Source organism: Cherax quadricarinatus, chromosome 27 (assembly GCF_038502225.1).
Source record: "Cherax quadricarinatus isolate ZL_2023a chromosome 27, ASM3850222v1, whole genome shotgun sequence".
In the NCBI taxonomy this organism is placed as follows: Eukaryota; Metazoa; Arthropoda; class Malacostraca; order Decapoda; family Parastacidae; genus Cherax; species Cherax quadricarinatus.
The window spans coordinates 36469048-36484745 of record NC_091318.1 but is presented as its reverse complement, the minus strand read 5'-3'; the positions used below and the strand labels follow the sequence as shown (position 1 = coordinate 36484745).

General features: G+C 41.6%; 1 protein-coding gene across 4 annotated transcripts in view; it reads right to left on the bottom strand.

The window, feature by feature from the left end:
- Nucleotides 1-6044: 6044 nt before the first annotated feature.
- LOC128691067 (UDP-glycosyltransferase UGT5) overlaps nt 6045-15698 on the bottom strand; it is a 54311-nt gene continuing 44657 nt past the window's right edge. For all 4 annotated transcript variants that reach the window (XM_070089245.1, XM_070089244.1, XM_070089246.1 and 1 more), the window contains exons 7-8: nt 10336-10555; nt 6045-6741 (exon numbers count right to left, since the gene is read on the bottom strand). In XM_070089245.1, coding sequence (XP_069945346.1) covers nt 6468-6741; nt 10336-10555 — 494 coding nt within the window. In that variant the 3' untranslated portion in view covers nt 6045-6467. The remainder of the gene's footprint in view (nt 6742-10335; nt 10556-15698) is intronic.

Genomic DNA, 15698 nt, shown 5'->3' with positions numbered 1-15698 from the left:
TGTTTGAAAAAGCCCACTGTGTGGGCGAAACGTTGTCAATAAAGGATCACATTATACTGCATATGTGTTTATATTTCCATTGTGTCGGTATTTTATACCATTTATTTCCACCCCCTTCCTTGGAGAAAATTTTTCCACAGGGTTGGAGATAATATAGGTGAGAGCGTCGACGATCTTGTCCACAGTGAACTCCGTGCACTCCAGAATATAACCCAGAACATTGTTCCTAATAAACATGGCGTTCCTGGGATGGTCACCGAAGAGAGGCAGTGCGAGGAGAGGCATAACATGGTAGATGGACTCTTGTAAGCTGAGGAGACCACCATGTGTGATGAACATCTTCACATTGTCGTGAGCTGTGGAACACTTACTGTTAAATGTATGTCAAGTAGGAGTCAGTCAGTGTGTATGGTAGACGTCGGTCGTGACACTTGCATTACAATATGCTGTTTCATGACCAAGTGTTTATTCGATACGTTGACGGATAAGGTTTCCACTGAACCGTTTCCTATTGCTACAGTTCAATAAATTGTTTTTCCTCCGCCTCGGAGCAGAGTTGAGCTCGGAACTTTTCGTTGGAAATTCTTGTTTTATGCTATTACGTCTGATATGATTTATGAGATATATTTAAATATATTGCCTTATGATAATTTAATTTATTATTTTTAAGAGAGAAAAATCAGGTGTATCATTATAAGATGAACACCATCTAACTTATCACTGTTGAGAAAGAGATATTTATAAATAAACCGAAATAGAAATATATCCAGGGAATAAGAAAAACGTTATTTCTGTTAACCTCAGTTGTTTAGTTATTCCACTGTACTGAGATTTCAAAAAAATATGGGAGCACTTGACTAGAGAGATTGGAGTATACCTGGAGAGGGTTCTGGGGGTCAACGCCCCCGCGGCCCGGTCTGTGACCAGGCTTCATGGTGGATCAGGGCCTGATTAACCAGGTTGTTACCGTTGGCCGCACTAAACCCGACGTACGAACCACAGGCCGGCTGGTCAGGTACTTACTTTAAATGTCTGTCCAGTGCCTTCTTGAAGACAGCCAGGGGTCTATTGGTAATCCCCCTTATGTATGCTGGGAGGCAGTTGAACAGTCTTGGGTTCCTTACATTTATTGTGTTGTCTCTTATCGTGCTAGTGACACCCCTGCTTATCATTGGGGGGATGTTGCACCGTCTGCCAAGTCTTTTGCTTTCATAGGGAGTGATTTTCGTGTGCAAGTTCGGTACTAATCCCTCTAGGATTTTCCAAGTGTATATAGTCATGTATCTCTCCCGCCTGCGTTCTAGGGAGTACAGGTTTAGGAACTTCAAGCGTTCCCATGTGTTTTATCTCAGTTATGCGCGCCGTGAAGGTTTTCTGTACATTTTCTAGGTTAGCAATTTCACCTGCCTTGAAAGGTGCTGTTAGTGTGCAGCAATATTCCAGCCTAGATAGAACAAGCGACCTGAAGAGTGTCATCATGGGCTTGGCCTCCCTAGTTTTGAAGGTTCTCATTATCCATCCTGTCATTTTTCTAGCAGATGCGATTGATACAATGTTATGGTCCTTGAAGGTGAGATTCTCTGACATGATGACTCCCAGATCTTTTACATTAGCTTTTCGCTCTATTCTGTGGTTGGTATTTGTTTTATACTCCGATGTAGTTTTAATTTCCTCACGTTTTCCACATCGGAGTAATTGAAATTTCTCAATACTGAACTTCATATTGTTTTCTACGGCCCATTTAAAGATTTGGTTGATGTCCACCTGGAGTCTTGAAGTGTCTTCAATAGAGGACACTGTCATGCAAACTCGGGTGTCATCTGCAAAGGAAGACACAGTGCTGTGGCTTACATCCTTGTCTGTGTCAGATATGAGGATGAGGAACAGGATGGGAGCGAGTACTGTGCTTTTCACCGTAGCCGCCTCAGACTTGATTCTGTTTACTACTGCTTCTTGTGTTATATTTGTTAGAAAATTATAGATCCATCTACCAACTTTTCCTGTTATTCCTCTGTCACGCATTTTGTGCGCTGTTACACAATGGTCACACTTGTCAAAGGCTTTTGCAAAGTTTGTGGGATCTGGGTTGGTGAATTAATTAATTGAGTGTAACCCTTTAGTCCTAGAATTTGCTTATACCTGTTACATAGCCCGTTATTTTGTTGCAGATTATGGATATTGAAATCTCCCAGTGCACTTGTGTCACAACTCTGCAATTCTGGACAAGACTCGAAAAATTTCAAAGGACTGATTATGAGAGGGAGGGCATTAACTAGCTCTCACTAGGATGGGTTTGGTCTTGGGCAGCAATACCTCGAACTTGTTCAGTGGTGATGTGGACTTGCTAGTGTGAAGACATACTCAGTGAGATCTCTCTGAAACTGAACCAACGATGCCCCCTATAAGAACACAAGAATGGAGGAACACTGCAGCAGGCCTATTGACCCATATTATGCACGTCCTTCTTAAACCAAAACCTACTTAACAACAGCAACATATGTCCAGCTCAGTTTCGGTACTACCCAAAGAGCAAGCTTTGACTACCCTACCAACTCGTGTGCAAGATCAACTCAAATCCAACACCTTGCACTCATGCATTTATCAAGCAACTTTACCAGTAGCTTAAGGAGTTGAAGGTGGCTAGGCTCGAGATACCGCAATTGACTGAAGGAAAACAAGAGGATTCGTAGTAATCCTCCTGTTGTGAATCCTCAGGTCAAGAAAGGAAGCTGGACAGCGGCTGGGCAGCATGGAGCGAAGCTGAGGATCAAGAGGACGGATGAAGAGGTGGAAACGATGAAGAGCCAGGAGACTGCTGTAGAAACTTCGAACTCATTCTCCGTGTTACCCGACGAGTGTGAGTAGACTGCTGGGAACGACATGATGAAGAACACAAAGGAATGCACATTGTGCTTGTTTAGGACAGTCGGATTAGGTACATGGATAGGGCTTTCTTCTTGAAGGATGGGAGTTGGAAAAAGAGGGTTTGCTCTCATGGAGCTGGGATGGGGGCTATTATTAGCCAATTGGCAACATCATGCATAGTTATGGGATCAATCCAATTATTTGCCTCAGTTTTGAAGGCAATAATGTAGGCAAGGATAGAAGTAAGGATTTAATTAGAAGGTATAGGACAGCAATAAACATAATTAGGAAGAAGCGAGGGCACCCTGTTACATGTGGCATTTTGCCAAGAAAGGATGATAGAAATAAATGGCTGTCCAGCTTTGCGGAAAAGCAAAGCTGAATAGGAAAGAGATGCAGAAGTAAAAACATGAACGTATTTTATACTAATAGTCAAAGTGCTAAGAATAAAATTACTGAATTACATTTAGTAGCATGTGTGGGAAACTTTGCTGTTATTGCAATAACTGAAACATGATATAATTTAAAGAGTCAGGATATGATTGTCAGGTCCCATATTCAAAGGTTTAAGTTGTTCCAAGTAGATAAACATAATGGGAAGGGGGGTGGAGTAGCATTAGATGTCAAAAGGCAATTAATGACATGCCCATGCACTCTGCCCAGGCAATTAATGACATGCCCATGCACTCTGCCCAGGCAATTAATGACATGCCCATGCACTCTGCCTCAGGCCCAGACTCGTGGAACTCCATGTTCATCAAGAACTGCAAGAAGCCCCTATCACGTGCCTTCAGCATTCTATGGAGATGGAGCATGGACACAGGAGTCATCCCACACTCACTAAAAACAACAGATATAGCCCCACTCCACAAAGGTGGCGGTAGAGCAATTGCAAAGAAATACAGAAGTATGATCGCCAAACGCCTATATATCCATCAATTACACAACCCTGGGCAACACGGGTTTAGAGCAGGTCACTCCTGTCTGTCCCAACTACTGGACCAATGTCCAGTAGTTTGACATCCTCTAAAGCATCCAGGATATCCTCTAAAGCATCCGGAACAAGGTCCTGGATTCTTTAGAGGATAAACAAAATGCAGATGCAGGATACACAGACTTTGTGAAAGCCTTCGACAAATGCGACCATGGAGTAATTGCGCACAAAATGTGTGACAAAGGAGTAACAGGAAAAGTTGGTAGACGGATCTATAACTTCCTAACATATAGAACACAAAATGTAATAGTAAACAAAGTAAAGTCTGAGGCGGCTACAGAAAAAAGCTCTGTTCCACAAGACACAGTACTCGCTCCCATCCTCATATCTGACATAGACAGAGATGTAAGCCTTAGCTCCGTGTCTTCCTTTGCGGATGACACTCGAACTGCCATGACAGTGACCTCCATCGAAGACACGGCAAGACTCCAAACGGACATCGACCAAATCTTTAAATGGGCCTCATAAAACAATATGAAGTTCAATGAAGAGAAATTTCAACTACTCAGATATGGAAAACTTGAGGAAATTAAAACGTTATCAGAGTATAAAACACATTCTAACCACACTATAGATAGAAAAACTATTGTGAAAGATCTGGGAGTGATAATGCCAGAGGATCTCACCTTCAAAGACCACAACAATGTATGTACCTCATGTGCTAGAAAAATGATGGGATGGATAATGAGAATCTTCAAAACTAGGGATGCAAAGCATATGATGATTCCCTTCAAATCATTTGTTCTCTCTAGGCTGGAATATTGCTGTACACTAACTCTCCCCTTCAAGGCAGGCGGAATTGCTGACCTGGAGAATGTGCAGAGAACTTTCACGACACGCATGCGTACGATAAAGCACCTAAATTACTTGGAATGGTTGAAGTTCCTTGATTTGTATTCCTTGAAACACAGGCATGAAAGATGCATGATAATATACACTTTGATAATCCCAGAGGGATTAGTACCAAACTTGCACACGAAAATTGCTCCCGACAAAAGCAAAAGATTCTGCAGGAGATGCAACGTTCCCTCAATGAGAAGCAGGGGCGCCACGAGCACACTAAGAGACAACATAATAAGTGTCAAGGGCCCAAGACTGTTCAACTCTCTCCCAGCATACATAAAAGGGATTACCAATAGACCCCTGGCTGTCCTCAAAAAGGCCCTGGACAGGCACCTAAAGACAGTACCTGATCAGTCGGGCTGTGGTTCGTACGTCGGTTTACGTGCGGCCAGCAGTAACAACCTGGTTGATCAGACCCTGATCCTCTACGAGGTATGGCTTCACACCGGGCTGCGTAGGCGTTGACCCCCGAAACCCTCTCAAGGTAACCTCCAGGTAAACGAGACAATATAAACTGTTGCATTAAAACAGGTATAAAATAGATGGTTAGTCACAGAATCTGTCAGAGTAACATACTGACCTCCAGGATTAGAAAGCAATAGAGGGAGATTTCTTTGGGATCAAATTGTTAGGGCTTCTAGACACGGTAACGTAGTAGTAGTGAAATTGACTGGACTTCTTTGACCGATAATCTGGAGTCCAGTGATTTCCTGGAAGTAGTCCAGAGCTAATAATTGCTCGACCTGGTCTTGTCACAGTAAACGAGTGATATTACAATATGCAGAACAACCACTATGAAAAAGTAGTTAAACTCCAAGCACTTTCGTGGTTCTCACATTATCAACAAACTGTAAAAATAAAAGATCAACAGAAAGGCATATAAGGGCGAGACTACACCTCGCGGTCAACTTACAACACCTGACCTTTTTAATAATTATGTAGGTAGATGGTCAAGGATCTGTCAAACACAACTTATATTCTACCTATGCTTTAAGATTTTAACTTGTCGAATGTATCTTAAGTTTCTCCCAAACTGTATTATTATAAATTAATCCTACTGCAATATTCATATTAATTCCAAAACTATTTTCTTATTAAACTTGATTCCATTATATTTCTCTCAGCCATGGACCTGCTTGATATAACTTTATATATATGCAGAGCATCCACTAGGATTTGATGTTGCTTTAGGCCTGTCGAACTGCAATTGCAAATGCTTCTTCAGTAGCAGAGTTATGAAGAAAATATGAGTAGAGCCCCAGCAGGTGAGTCCTGAGAAACGAAACGTCAGAAACAGATTTTCTTCTCATTTATATCTATATAAGGAACAATAATGCAATAGTCATGGTTCATATCTTCTTTTATTTTCTAAGCGTTTCAGTGTATCAAGCCACATCGTCAGTGTTGATTTACGAAATATTCTGCTAAAATGAAAGTCACGAGAGTAAAATAAATCCAAGGTACACAGTGAACTAAAATAACCAATTTACTAACGCATGTTCAAACGTTTTATGAGGTTTTCCCAATTTATCGAGAGGTACAGTTCGAATATTAAAACAAAAAGACAACACCAGACCTCAGATCACAAGGCAGAGGATACACACTCATAAATTGAAAAGGAATCTGTGGGAGCGAGTTCTTTACAAACGTGAAAATTTAGGTTTCGTAAGTGAGGAGGTAGATTGATAGTATTTACGTGTCTTGGGTCCTCTTCATTACCAAGTACTTTTTCAATGAGTACCTCATGTATATGAGAATATAAATCCTATTCAATTTTCTTCTTTCTGTTAAGGATTTTTGCTGAAATCACTTTCAGAATGCGACGCAGTATGAAGTAAATGATAAATAAAGCCAAGTGGAGGAGTAGGATAACGTCGAGCATGAGGAACTCCACCCAGGAGAGCTGTGCTGCCGGGGACCTCAGGTGAGGCGCTCCATGGTGACGGATGACGTACTCCGTCCAGAACACTGCTCGCTCCTTGGACGTGGTCAATTGATCCCGCATCAACCTCGACATCCTCAGCATGTTTTCTTTATACCTGAGGATGAGTGAAATGAAAAGAAAACGAAGATTTTACGATATCAGGTGTTTGTTATATGTGAACTCAGTTTTTGTATTCGTCTGTTAGTGGTTGCATGGGTTGAGTCTCAGCTCCACTCCTTACCTATTACCTTGCCAGTTGCTGTGTTTACTCCCTCTTAGCGTCAAGTGATCAGACATGTAAATGAGACAAGCTTCACTGAACCTCGTCTCATTTAGTTAGCTACACGGAAGTTAAGACGAATTAAACCTGATGGAGACTTACGATTAATTTCTGAAGAAGTAAATAATATTTTGATATGACTGAACAAGTTTGTCGACACAGTTAGTGGAAACGATTTAAAGATGACTTGCTTGTTTCTGTGTGTAATAGTTCCGTGTGTTTTACTTAGGGACTTGAGAGTAAGTCAGCATGGGATGTACATATCTACAGGAATAGCCATTCAATGCATATATCCGGAAAATGTTATTGAAAGTGGTCCTGACTGCTGAGAAACTATATACAGCATTACTGATAGTCTTCAAACCAAAAGAATATAAAGTATAAAAACTAGTCATGTAACATTAGAATTATTTATCTTCTCTCTTTCACGGTTCATCCATCATGTGTTTGAATCTAGACAAAATTTCCGGCTCTGTCGATGGACATCCTGACTCTTCCTCCTCAGTGTCCATACTCTGCTTGGTCACTGGTTTCCCGTTCCTTCACCCTTTGAGGCTTCGCCAGCTTGGTATCCTGACTTCACTGCCTGCAGCAGGAAAACTGCTAATTAATCCCTGTGCTTGCTTGTGTTAGGTGATCAGTCAATAATGTGTGTGTGTGTGTGTGTGTGTGTGTGTGTGTGTGTGTGTGTGTGTGTGTGTGTGTGTGTGTGTGTGTGTGTGTGTGTGTGTGTGTGTGTGTGTGTGTGTGTGTGTGTGTGTGTGTGTGTGTGTGTGTGTGTGTGTGTGTGTGTGTGTGTGTGTGTGTGTGTGTGTGTGTGTGTGTGTGTGTGTGTGTGTGTGTGTGTGTGTGTGTGTGTGTGTGTGTGTGTGTGTGTGTGTGTGTGTGTGTGTGTGTGTGTGTGTGTGTGTGTGTGTGTGTGTGTGTGTGTGTGTATGTGTGTGTGTGTGTGTGTGTGTGTGTGTGTGTGTGTGTGTGTGTGTGTGTGTGTGTGTGTGTGTGTGTGTGTGTGTGTGTGTGTGTATGTGTGTGTGTGTGTGTGTGTGTGTGTGTGTGTGTGTGTGTGTATGTGTGTGTGTGTGTGTGTGTGTGTGTGTGTGTATGTGTGTGTGTGTGTGTGTGTGTGTGTGTGTGTATGTGTGTGTGTGTGTGTGTGTATGTGTGTATGTGTGTGTGTGTATGTGTGTGTGTGTGTGTGTGTGTGTGTGTGTGTGTGTGTGTGTGTGTGTGTGTGTGTGTGTGTGTGTGTGTGTGTGTGTGTGTGTGTGTGTGTGTATGTGTGTGTGTGTGTGTGTGTGTGTGTGTGTGTGTGTGTGTGTGTGTGTGTGTGTGTGTGAACATTATTCTAATATTTTAATGGGATAATGTGTGTGTGTGTGTGTGTGTGTACTCACCTATTAGTGGTTGCGGGGGTCGATTCATAGCTTCTGGCCCCGCCTCTTCACTGATCGCTACTGGGTTTCCTCTCTCTCTGCTCTATGAGCTTTATCATACCTCATCTTAAAACTGTGTATGGTTCCTGCCTCAACTACGTCACTTGCCAGACTGTTCCACCTCCTCACAATTCCATGACTAAAGAAATGCTTCCTAACATCTTTTTGACTTATCTGAATCCTCAACTTCCAATTGTGACCCCTTGTTTCTGTGTCCCATCTGTGGAACATCCTGTCTCTGTCCACCTTGTCAATTCCTCGCAGTATTTTGTATGTTATCATGTCACCCCTGACCCTCCTGCCCTCCAGTGTCGTCAGGCCGATTTTCCTTAACCTTCCTTCGTAGGGCATTCCCCTTAGCTCTGGAACTAGTCTTGTTGCAAACCTTTGCACTTTTTCTAATTTCTTGACGTGCTTGACCAGGTGTAAGTTCCAAACTGATGCTGCATACTCCAGTATGGGCCTGATGTTCATGGTGTCTTGAACAATTCCTTACTGCTGCAGCAGTTATCTGGTTGATGTGCGCTTCAGATGTGCTCTGTATTATACTCACCCTAAGATCCATTTCCTTGAGTGAGGTTTGAAGTCTTTCCCCACCTAGCCTGTACTCTGTCTGTGGTCTTCTTTGCCCTTCACCGATTTTCATGACTTTGCATTTGGCAGGGTTAAATTCAAGGAACTAGTTGCTGGACCATGCTTGCAGCCTGTCCAGATCTCTTTGTTGTCTTGGTCCTGCCTAGTCCTCGTACGATTGAATTCTCTCATCAACTTCACATCATCTGTAAACAGGGACACTTCTGAGTCTATTTCTTCCATCATGTTGTTCACATATACCAGAAACAGCACCGGTTCTAGGACTGACCTCAGTGGAACCCTGCTCGTCACAGGCGCCCACTCTGGCACCTCGTCACGTACCATGACTCACCGATGTCTTCCTGACAGGAATTCCATGATCCATTGCAGTGCCTTCCCTGTTATCCCTGCCTGGTCCTCCAGCTTATGCATTAATCTCTTGTGTGTAACTGTGTCAAAAGCCTTCTTACAGTCCAAGAAAACGCAATCTACCCACCCCTCTCTCTCTTGTCTTACTGCTGTCACCCTGTCATGGAACTCTAGTAGGTTTGTGGCACAGGATTTCCCGTCCCTGTGTGTGTGTGTCTGAGTGTGTGTGTGTGTGTGTGTGTGTGTGTGTGTGTGTGTGTGTGTGTGTGTGTGTGTGTGTGTGTGTGTGTGTGTGTGTGTGTGTGTGTGTGTACCGTCTCCTTTAGGGGACGATAAAGTTGCTACAGACTCAAACATCGTAGTTTAACACATCACTAACACTGAGCACCAACTGAGTACCTGTTTACAGGATACAAAATAGAAGCGAACTAACGATTTCTTAATGATTCATTAGCATGAACCCGTCCGCAAGGCAAACTGGCCTGACATGAGAAGCACTTGCCATTGGTTAGACAACTGACATGAACCAACAGAAAGTGCAAAACTTGGGGCGATGGATGGGGGGGGGTCCCTGAGCCACCATTACGAGGTGTAAAGATACTAAAAATAGTTTATAATTATGAACAATTGGTTGAGAACTTTATCTGAGACGTCTAAGAAGGAAGCTGGGAGAATGGAAGGATTATCTAGAGACTGAAAAACTTAATGTATTTAAGAATCAAGAAAATCAATTTTTATTTATTAATAAAAATTTAAATGAATCAATATACAAAAATAATTGCCTGGAGAAATATATGAAAAAATATTTTGGTGGGGATATATAATGACAAATGGGAAAAGGGGACCAGCTGGTAACCAGATTATCGGTTCCAGTACAATTTACTTTTTTTAGGTGCATTGCTTTATGTTGCCAGGTTGAACACTTTAGAGCCAGAACTTGACAACGAAATATTCAAGACAGCTCTATTTTAAAAAATCTAGCGTCGCAGTATAGCATAATACTTTATTAACATTGCCTTCTATTTTGCAGCATATATGATTACTGAATACTAACTTGGTATTTGTAATAATGTCGGCAACAGCGTCGATGATCATGTCCTCAGTGAGCTCTTCCCACTCCAAAAAGTGTCCTAGTTCAGAGTTCCTAACAAACATGGCGTTCCTGGGCTGGTCGGCGAAGATGGGCAGTGCGAGGAGAGGTGTAGCATGGTAGATGGATTCTTGTAAGCTCAGGAGACCACAGTGTGTGATGAACATCTTAACGTTGTCGTGAGCTGTGGAACACTTACTGTTAAATGCAGTTACCATAAATATTACTTTCATTAATTTGCTTTAAACTTATACTATATTAAGGTATTCCATGGAAAATCCGTGTATTATATACATGATCAATGACTAAGAAGTTTTCCACTAAACTGTTTTCATTGACCTCAAGCCATACAGCTTTGTTTCTGTTGTAACGGTTGAGCTCTGAGCTTTTCCCGGGCAGTTTACAAGGACCCCTGTACCTTGTGTCTCCTTTCCTATGTATAACAATCAGGATAACCGCCTTGAGCTTGAGTAGCTCGCAATCAATATTCAGTGAGAATAACACAGGAGTTGAATGCCATTTTTAACCATGAGAGTGCTTGCAATCACTCACCGAACTGGCCAGCAATACAAGTTTTTGACATAGCATTTCCAACATGGAGAGAAACCTAACCGAATCTTCTGTAAAACATGAAGGTCATGCTTTGTACAATATGACTCGAGGGTTTTACTGACTCAGTCCTTATTTAGTTAAGTCAATATCTCATAACCTCAGGTAAGGGTGCTTTACATAATCGCCGGATTGTTTGTTATTTAACATCGTCCCTTGATAACTGGTAGGTTAGGACAAGTCTGAAATAGACTGAAGTCTTGCCAACTTGTCTTATGCACGTTTCGCTCATTGTACTATAGAAATTAGGTGTAGGAGTTACAGCTGGCTTCTTGATAAGCCTGGCGTGTCCCTGGCCTCGTTGTTCAAGAAACTATCTTCCATTTGGTTAAGACAGTCAACCTTGATCTGGAGGGGGTTTCGGCGGTCAACGCTCCCAGGTCCCGGTCCGTGACCAAGCTTCGTAGTGGATCAGGTTCTGATTAACCAGGCTGTTACTGTTGCCCGCACATAAACCGACGTATTATCCATAGCCAGACTGGACAGGTTTTAAAGGAATGTAAAAAGGAGCTTATTAAACCTTTGGCCAGTCTTTTCAACATATCGCTACAAACTGGCATGGTGCCAGACAAATGGAAAATGGCAAATGTAATGCCTATTTACAAAGCAGGAGACAGGTCCGTATCTTAGAACTACAGACCAATAAGCCTTACCTCCATTGTGGGAAAATTAATGGAATCAGTTATTGCCGAGGCAATAAAGGCATGAACTGATTAATTAATCTCAGCACGGTTTTACAAAGGGACGTTCCTGCCTAACAAATTTACTAACTTTTTTCACCGAAGTATTTGAGGAGGTAGATGATGGTAATGAATATTATATTGTGTATACGGACTTCAGTAAGGCTTTTGATAGAGTTCCACATCAGAGGCTATTGAGGAAAATTAAGGCACACGGAATAGGAGGAGAATTTTTTTCCTGGTAAAGACATGGTTGACAGATAAGCAGCAGAGTTTGCTTCAATGGGAAGACACAAGAGTGGAGGCGCGTCACGAGTGGTGTTCCACAGGGGTCAGTGTTGGACCATTTGCTGTTCACAATTTATGTAAACGACACTGATGAGGGAATAAATAGTGACATAAGCAAGTTTCCTGGTGACACCAAAATAGGTCGCCTAATTCATTCTAATGAGGATATTAGAGCACTCCATGAAGATTTGAATAAACTGATGCAGTGATCGGAGAAGTGGCAGATGCAGTTGAATATAGACAAATGCAAAGTTCGAAACATTGGACAAAAAAATAACCATACCACATATAAACTAAAACATGTAGATCTTAATATTGCTGATTGCGAGAAGGATTTGGGAGTTTTGGTTATCAGTAATCTCAAACCAAAACAGTGCATAAGTGTTTGCAATAAAGCGAACAGAATCCTTGGCTTCATAACAGGAAGCATATATAATAGGAGTCCTCAGGTTGTTCTTCAACTCTATATATGAACATTAAAATGGTATAAAATACCGACAGGTTGTTAGGGAAGACACATATGCAACAGTTAGGTATCTTTATTATGAAACGTTTCGCCTACACAGTAGGCTTCTTCAGTCAAGTACAGAAAAGTTGATAGAAGCAGAAGATACTTGAAGACGATGTAATCAGTCCATCACCCTCAAAACGTTTCGCCTACACAGTAGGCTTCTTCAGTCAAGTACAGAAAAGTTGATAGAAGCAGAAGATACTTGAAGACGATGTAATCAGACCATCACACCTCAAAACTTTAAGGGTGATGGACTGATTACATCGTCTTCAAGTATCTTCTGCTTCTATCAACTTTTCTGTACTTGACTGAAGAAGCCTACTGTGTAGGCGAAACGTTTCATAATAAAGATACCTAACTGTTGCATATGTGTCTTACCTAACAACTCTATATATCTTTAGTTAGGCCTCATTTAGATTATGCTGCACAGTTCTGGTCAACGTATTACAGAATAGATGTAAATGCACTGGAAAACATACGAAGGAGGATGACAAAGGTGATCGCATGTATCAGAAATATTCCCTATGGGCTATGATGATAGATTGAAGGCCCTGAATCTGCACTTTCTAGAAAGGCCTAGAATTAAGGGTGATATGATTGAGGTGTATAAATGGAAAACAGGAATAAATAAAGGTAATGTAAATAGCGTGCTAAGAATATCTAGCCTAGACAGGACTCGCAGCAATGGTTTTAAGTTGGAAAAATTGAGATTCAGGAAGGATATGGGAAAGCACTGGTTTGGTAACAGAGTTGTGGATGAGTGGAACAAACTCCCGAGTACTGTCATAGAGGCTACGACGTTGTGTAGTTTTAAAAATAGGTTGGATAAACACATGAGTGGGACTTGCGCATGAGTTAGTGGATTTATAAGAGCTTATTATTAGGGTAGAAGTAAAGTGGGTTGGGCAAATATTCTGTTAGGGGGTTGGATTTGTAATGAACCTGCCCAGTATGGGCCAACGGGCCTACTGCTGTGTTCCTCCTTTCTTATGTTCTTAAGAGTGGGTGTGAGTTGGACCTGACTAGCTTGTGCTAATATGTGTGATGCTGTGCTTCTTCCTTAGGTGGATGTGACCTAACCTGACCTGACTAGGTAGGTCATTGGTTTAAGCCGGGAGGTGATTTGGACTTGCCTCGCATGGGTCAGTTGGCTTGCTGCAGTGTTCCTTCTTTCTTATGCTTTTATGTACTGACTTTACGCGCCTGTCCAGTGCCTTCTTGAAGACAGTCAGGGGCATTTTGGTAATCCCCATTAATGTATGCTGGGAGGCAGTTGAACAGTCTTGGGCCCCTGACACTTGTATTGTCTCTTAGCATTATGGTGGCGTCATGCTTTTCATTGGGGGTGATGCTGCATCTCCTGGCTAGCCTTTTGCTCTCTAAGGGAGTGATTTTCTTGTGCAGATTTGGAACTAGTCCCTCTAGAAATTTCCAAGTGTATATTATCACCCATCTTTCATTCCTGCTTTCCAGGGAGTATAAAATCAGTAATTTAGATGCTTTATGATTCCCCTCAACCATTAGTCAGTCCTTCGCATTCACGTGTCCTTGGACCCCTGCTCTTCCTCATTTACATCAATAATCTTCCAAACACATCCCAACACTTGAAACCCATTCTCTTTGCTGACGACACGACTTATGTCATCTCCCACCCTAATCTTGACACCCTCAACACCATTGTTAACAAGGAGCTGCTCAAAATATCGACTTGAATGACAGCCAATAAACTTACACTTAACACTGACAAAACCTACTATATTATGTTTGGTAGCAGAGCGGGTGTTGCGCAACTTAACATTAAGATCAACAACACTCTAATTGCCAAACATAATGAGGGCAAATTCCTTGGCCTATACCTCGACAACAACCTAAATTTCAGCACCCATATCCAACACAACAAAAAAGTATCCAAAACGGTGGGGATCCTCTCTAAGATACGATGCTATGTGCCGCAAACTGCCCTTCTCACACTATACCATTCACTTATATATTCATACCTCACCTATGCTATCTGTGCTTGGGGATCAAATGCAGCCACACATCTAAAGCCAATAATAACCCAACAAAAAGCCGCAGTAAGAATAATCACTAAATCCCATCCCTGGCAACACCCCCCCCCCCACTCTTCATAGATCTAAACTTACTCCCTGTTCAGAACATCCACACTTACTACTGTGCAATCTATATCTACAGGACCTTAAATTCCAATATTAATCTTTACCTAAAATGCTTTCTTGATAGTTGTGACAGGATCCACAGGCATAACACCAGACACAAACATTTCTATGACATTCCCCGTGTCCGACTAAACCTTTACAAAAATTCAATGTATTTCAAAGGACCTAAAATCTGGAACACCCTACCTGAAAACTCTAGAACTGCAGACACATTCATCACTTTCAAAACTACAGTTAGAAAACATCTTATCTCCCTGATACACCCCGACAACTAACTACATGATAACCACCTGGTGGTTCACAATTACACTCACTCACTCACTGACTATAAACACAGAAATACTAATTTTAATCTTAAAATAATGAATCCTAACTAGTCATAAGTTTGCCTATGATACTCCAATATAGACACTTTGTATTGTGTTAAAACAAAAGCATTCACATTGCTAACTCACAAATTATAATGTAGTCACCTAACCTTAATACCATAATCTGTAAGGATTTAATGTTAAGAATTAATCTAAGTCTGCCCGAAATGCCTAGCCATGCTAGGTGTCCTAGTGGCCCCCCTCTGTAATTAGTATTTTATAACATGCAAACCACACTATATCCAAATCCTGTAAACCCCACATTGTAACCCTTACAGAGAATAAACTTGATTTGATTTGATTTGATTTGAACTATGGTTGCACCGTGTGGATAGCTAAAACAAAGACATCGTTTTCTGTTGGGTCCCTGGACACGTTGATGTGCAGGGCAATGAGCAAGCGGATGCTACTGGGCGGTCAGTGGTGAATGATCTTCCGGTTTCCTATAGAGGTATTCAGTGGTGGCTCGTAGCTGAAATTAGTAGAGGTGCTGCTTCAGAAAATTTTTAGCCATCAGGTGTTGAACAGCCTCTTTTCTTAACTGTAACTTTTTCATCGAGAGACAACTGTGAAAACTTAAGCTGTTGAAGTTCACTTACAGTCACAGAACTTCTTTCTTGGGGATGCAAGGAGGCCATGATTAAATTATTTAAATTTTCTGTAAAATAAAAGAACCAAAAATAAACTATGAATT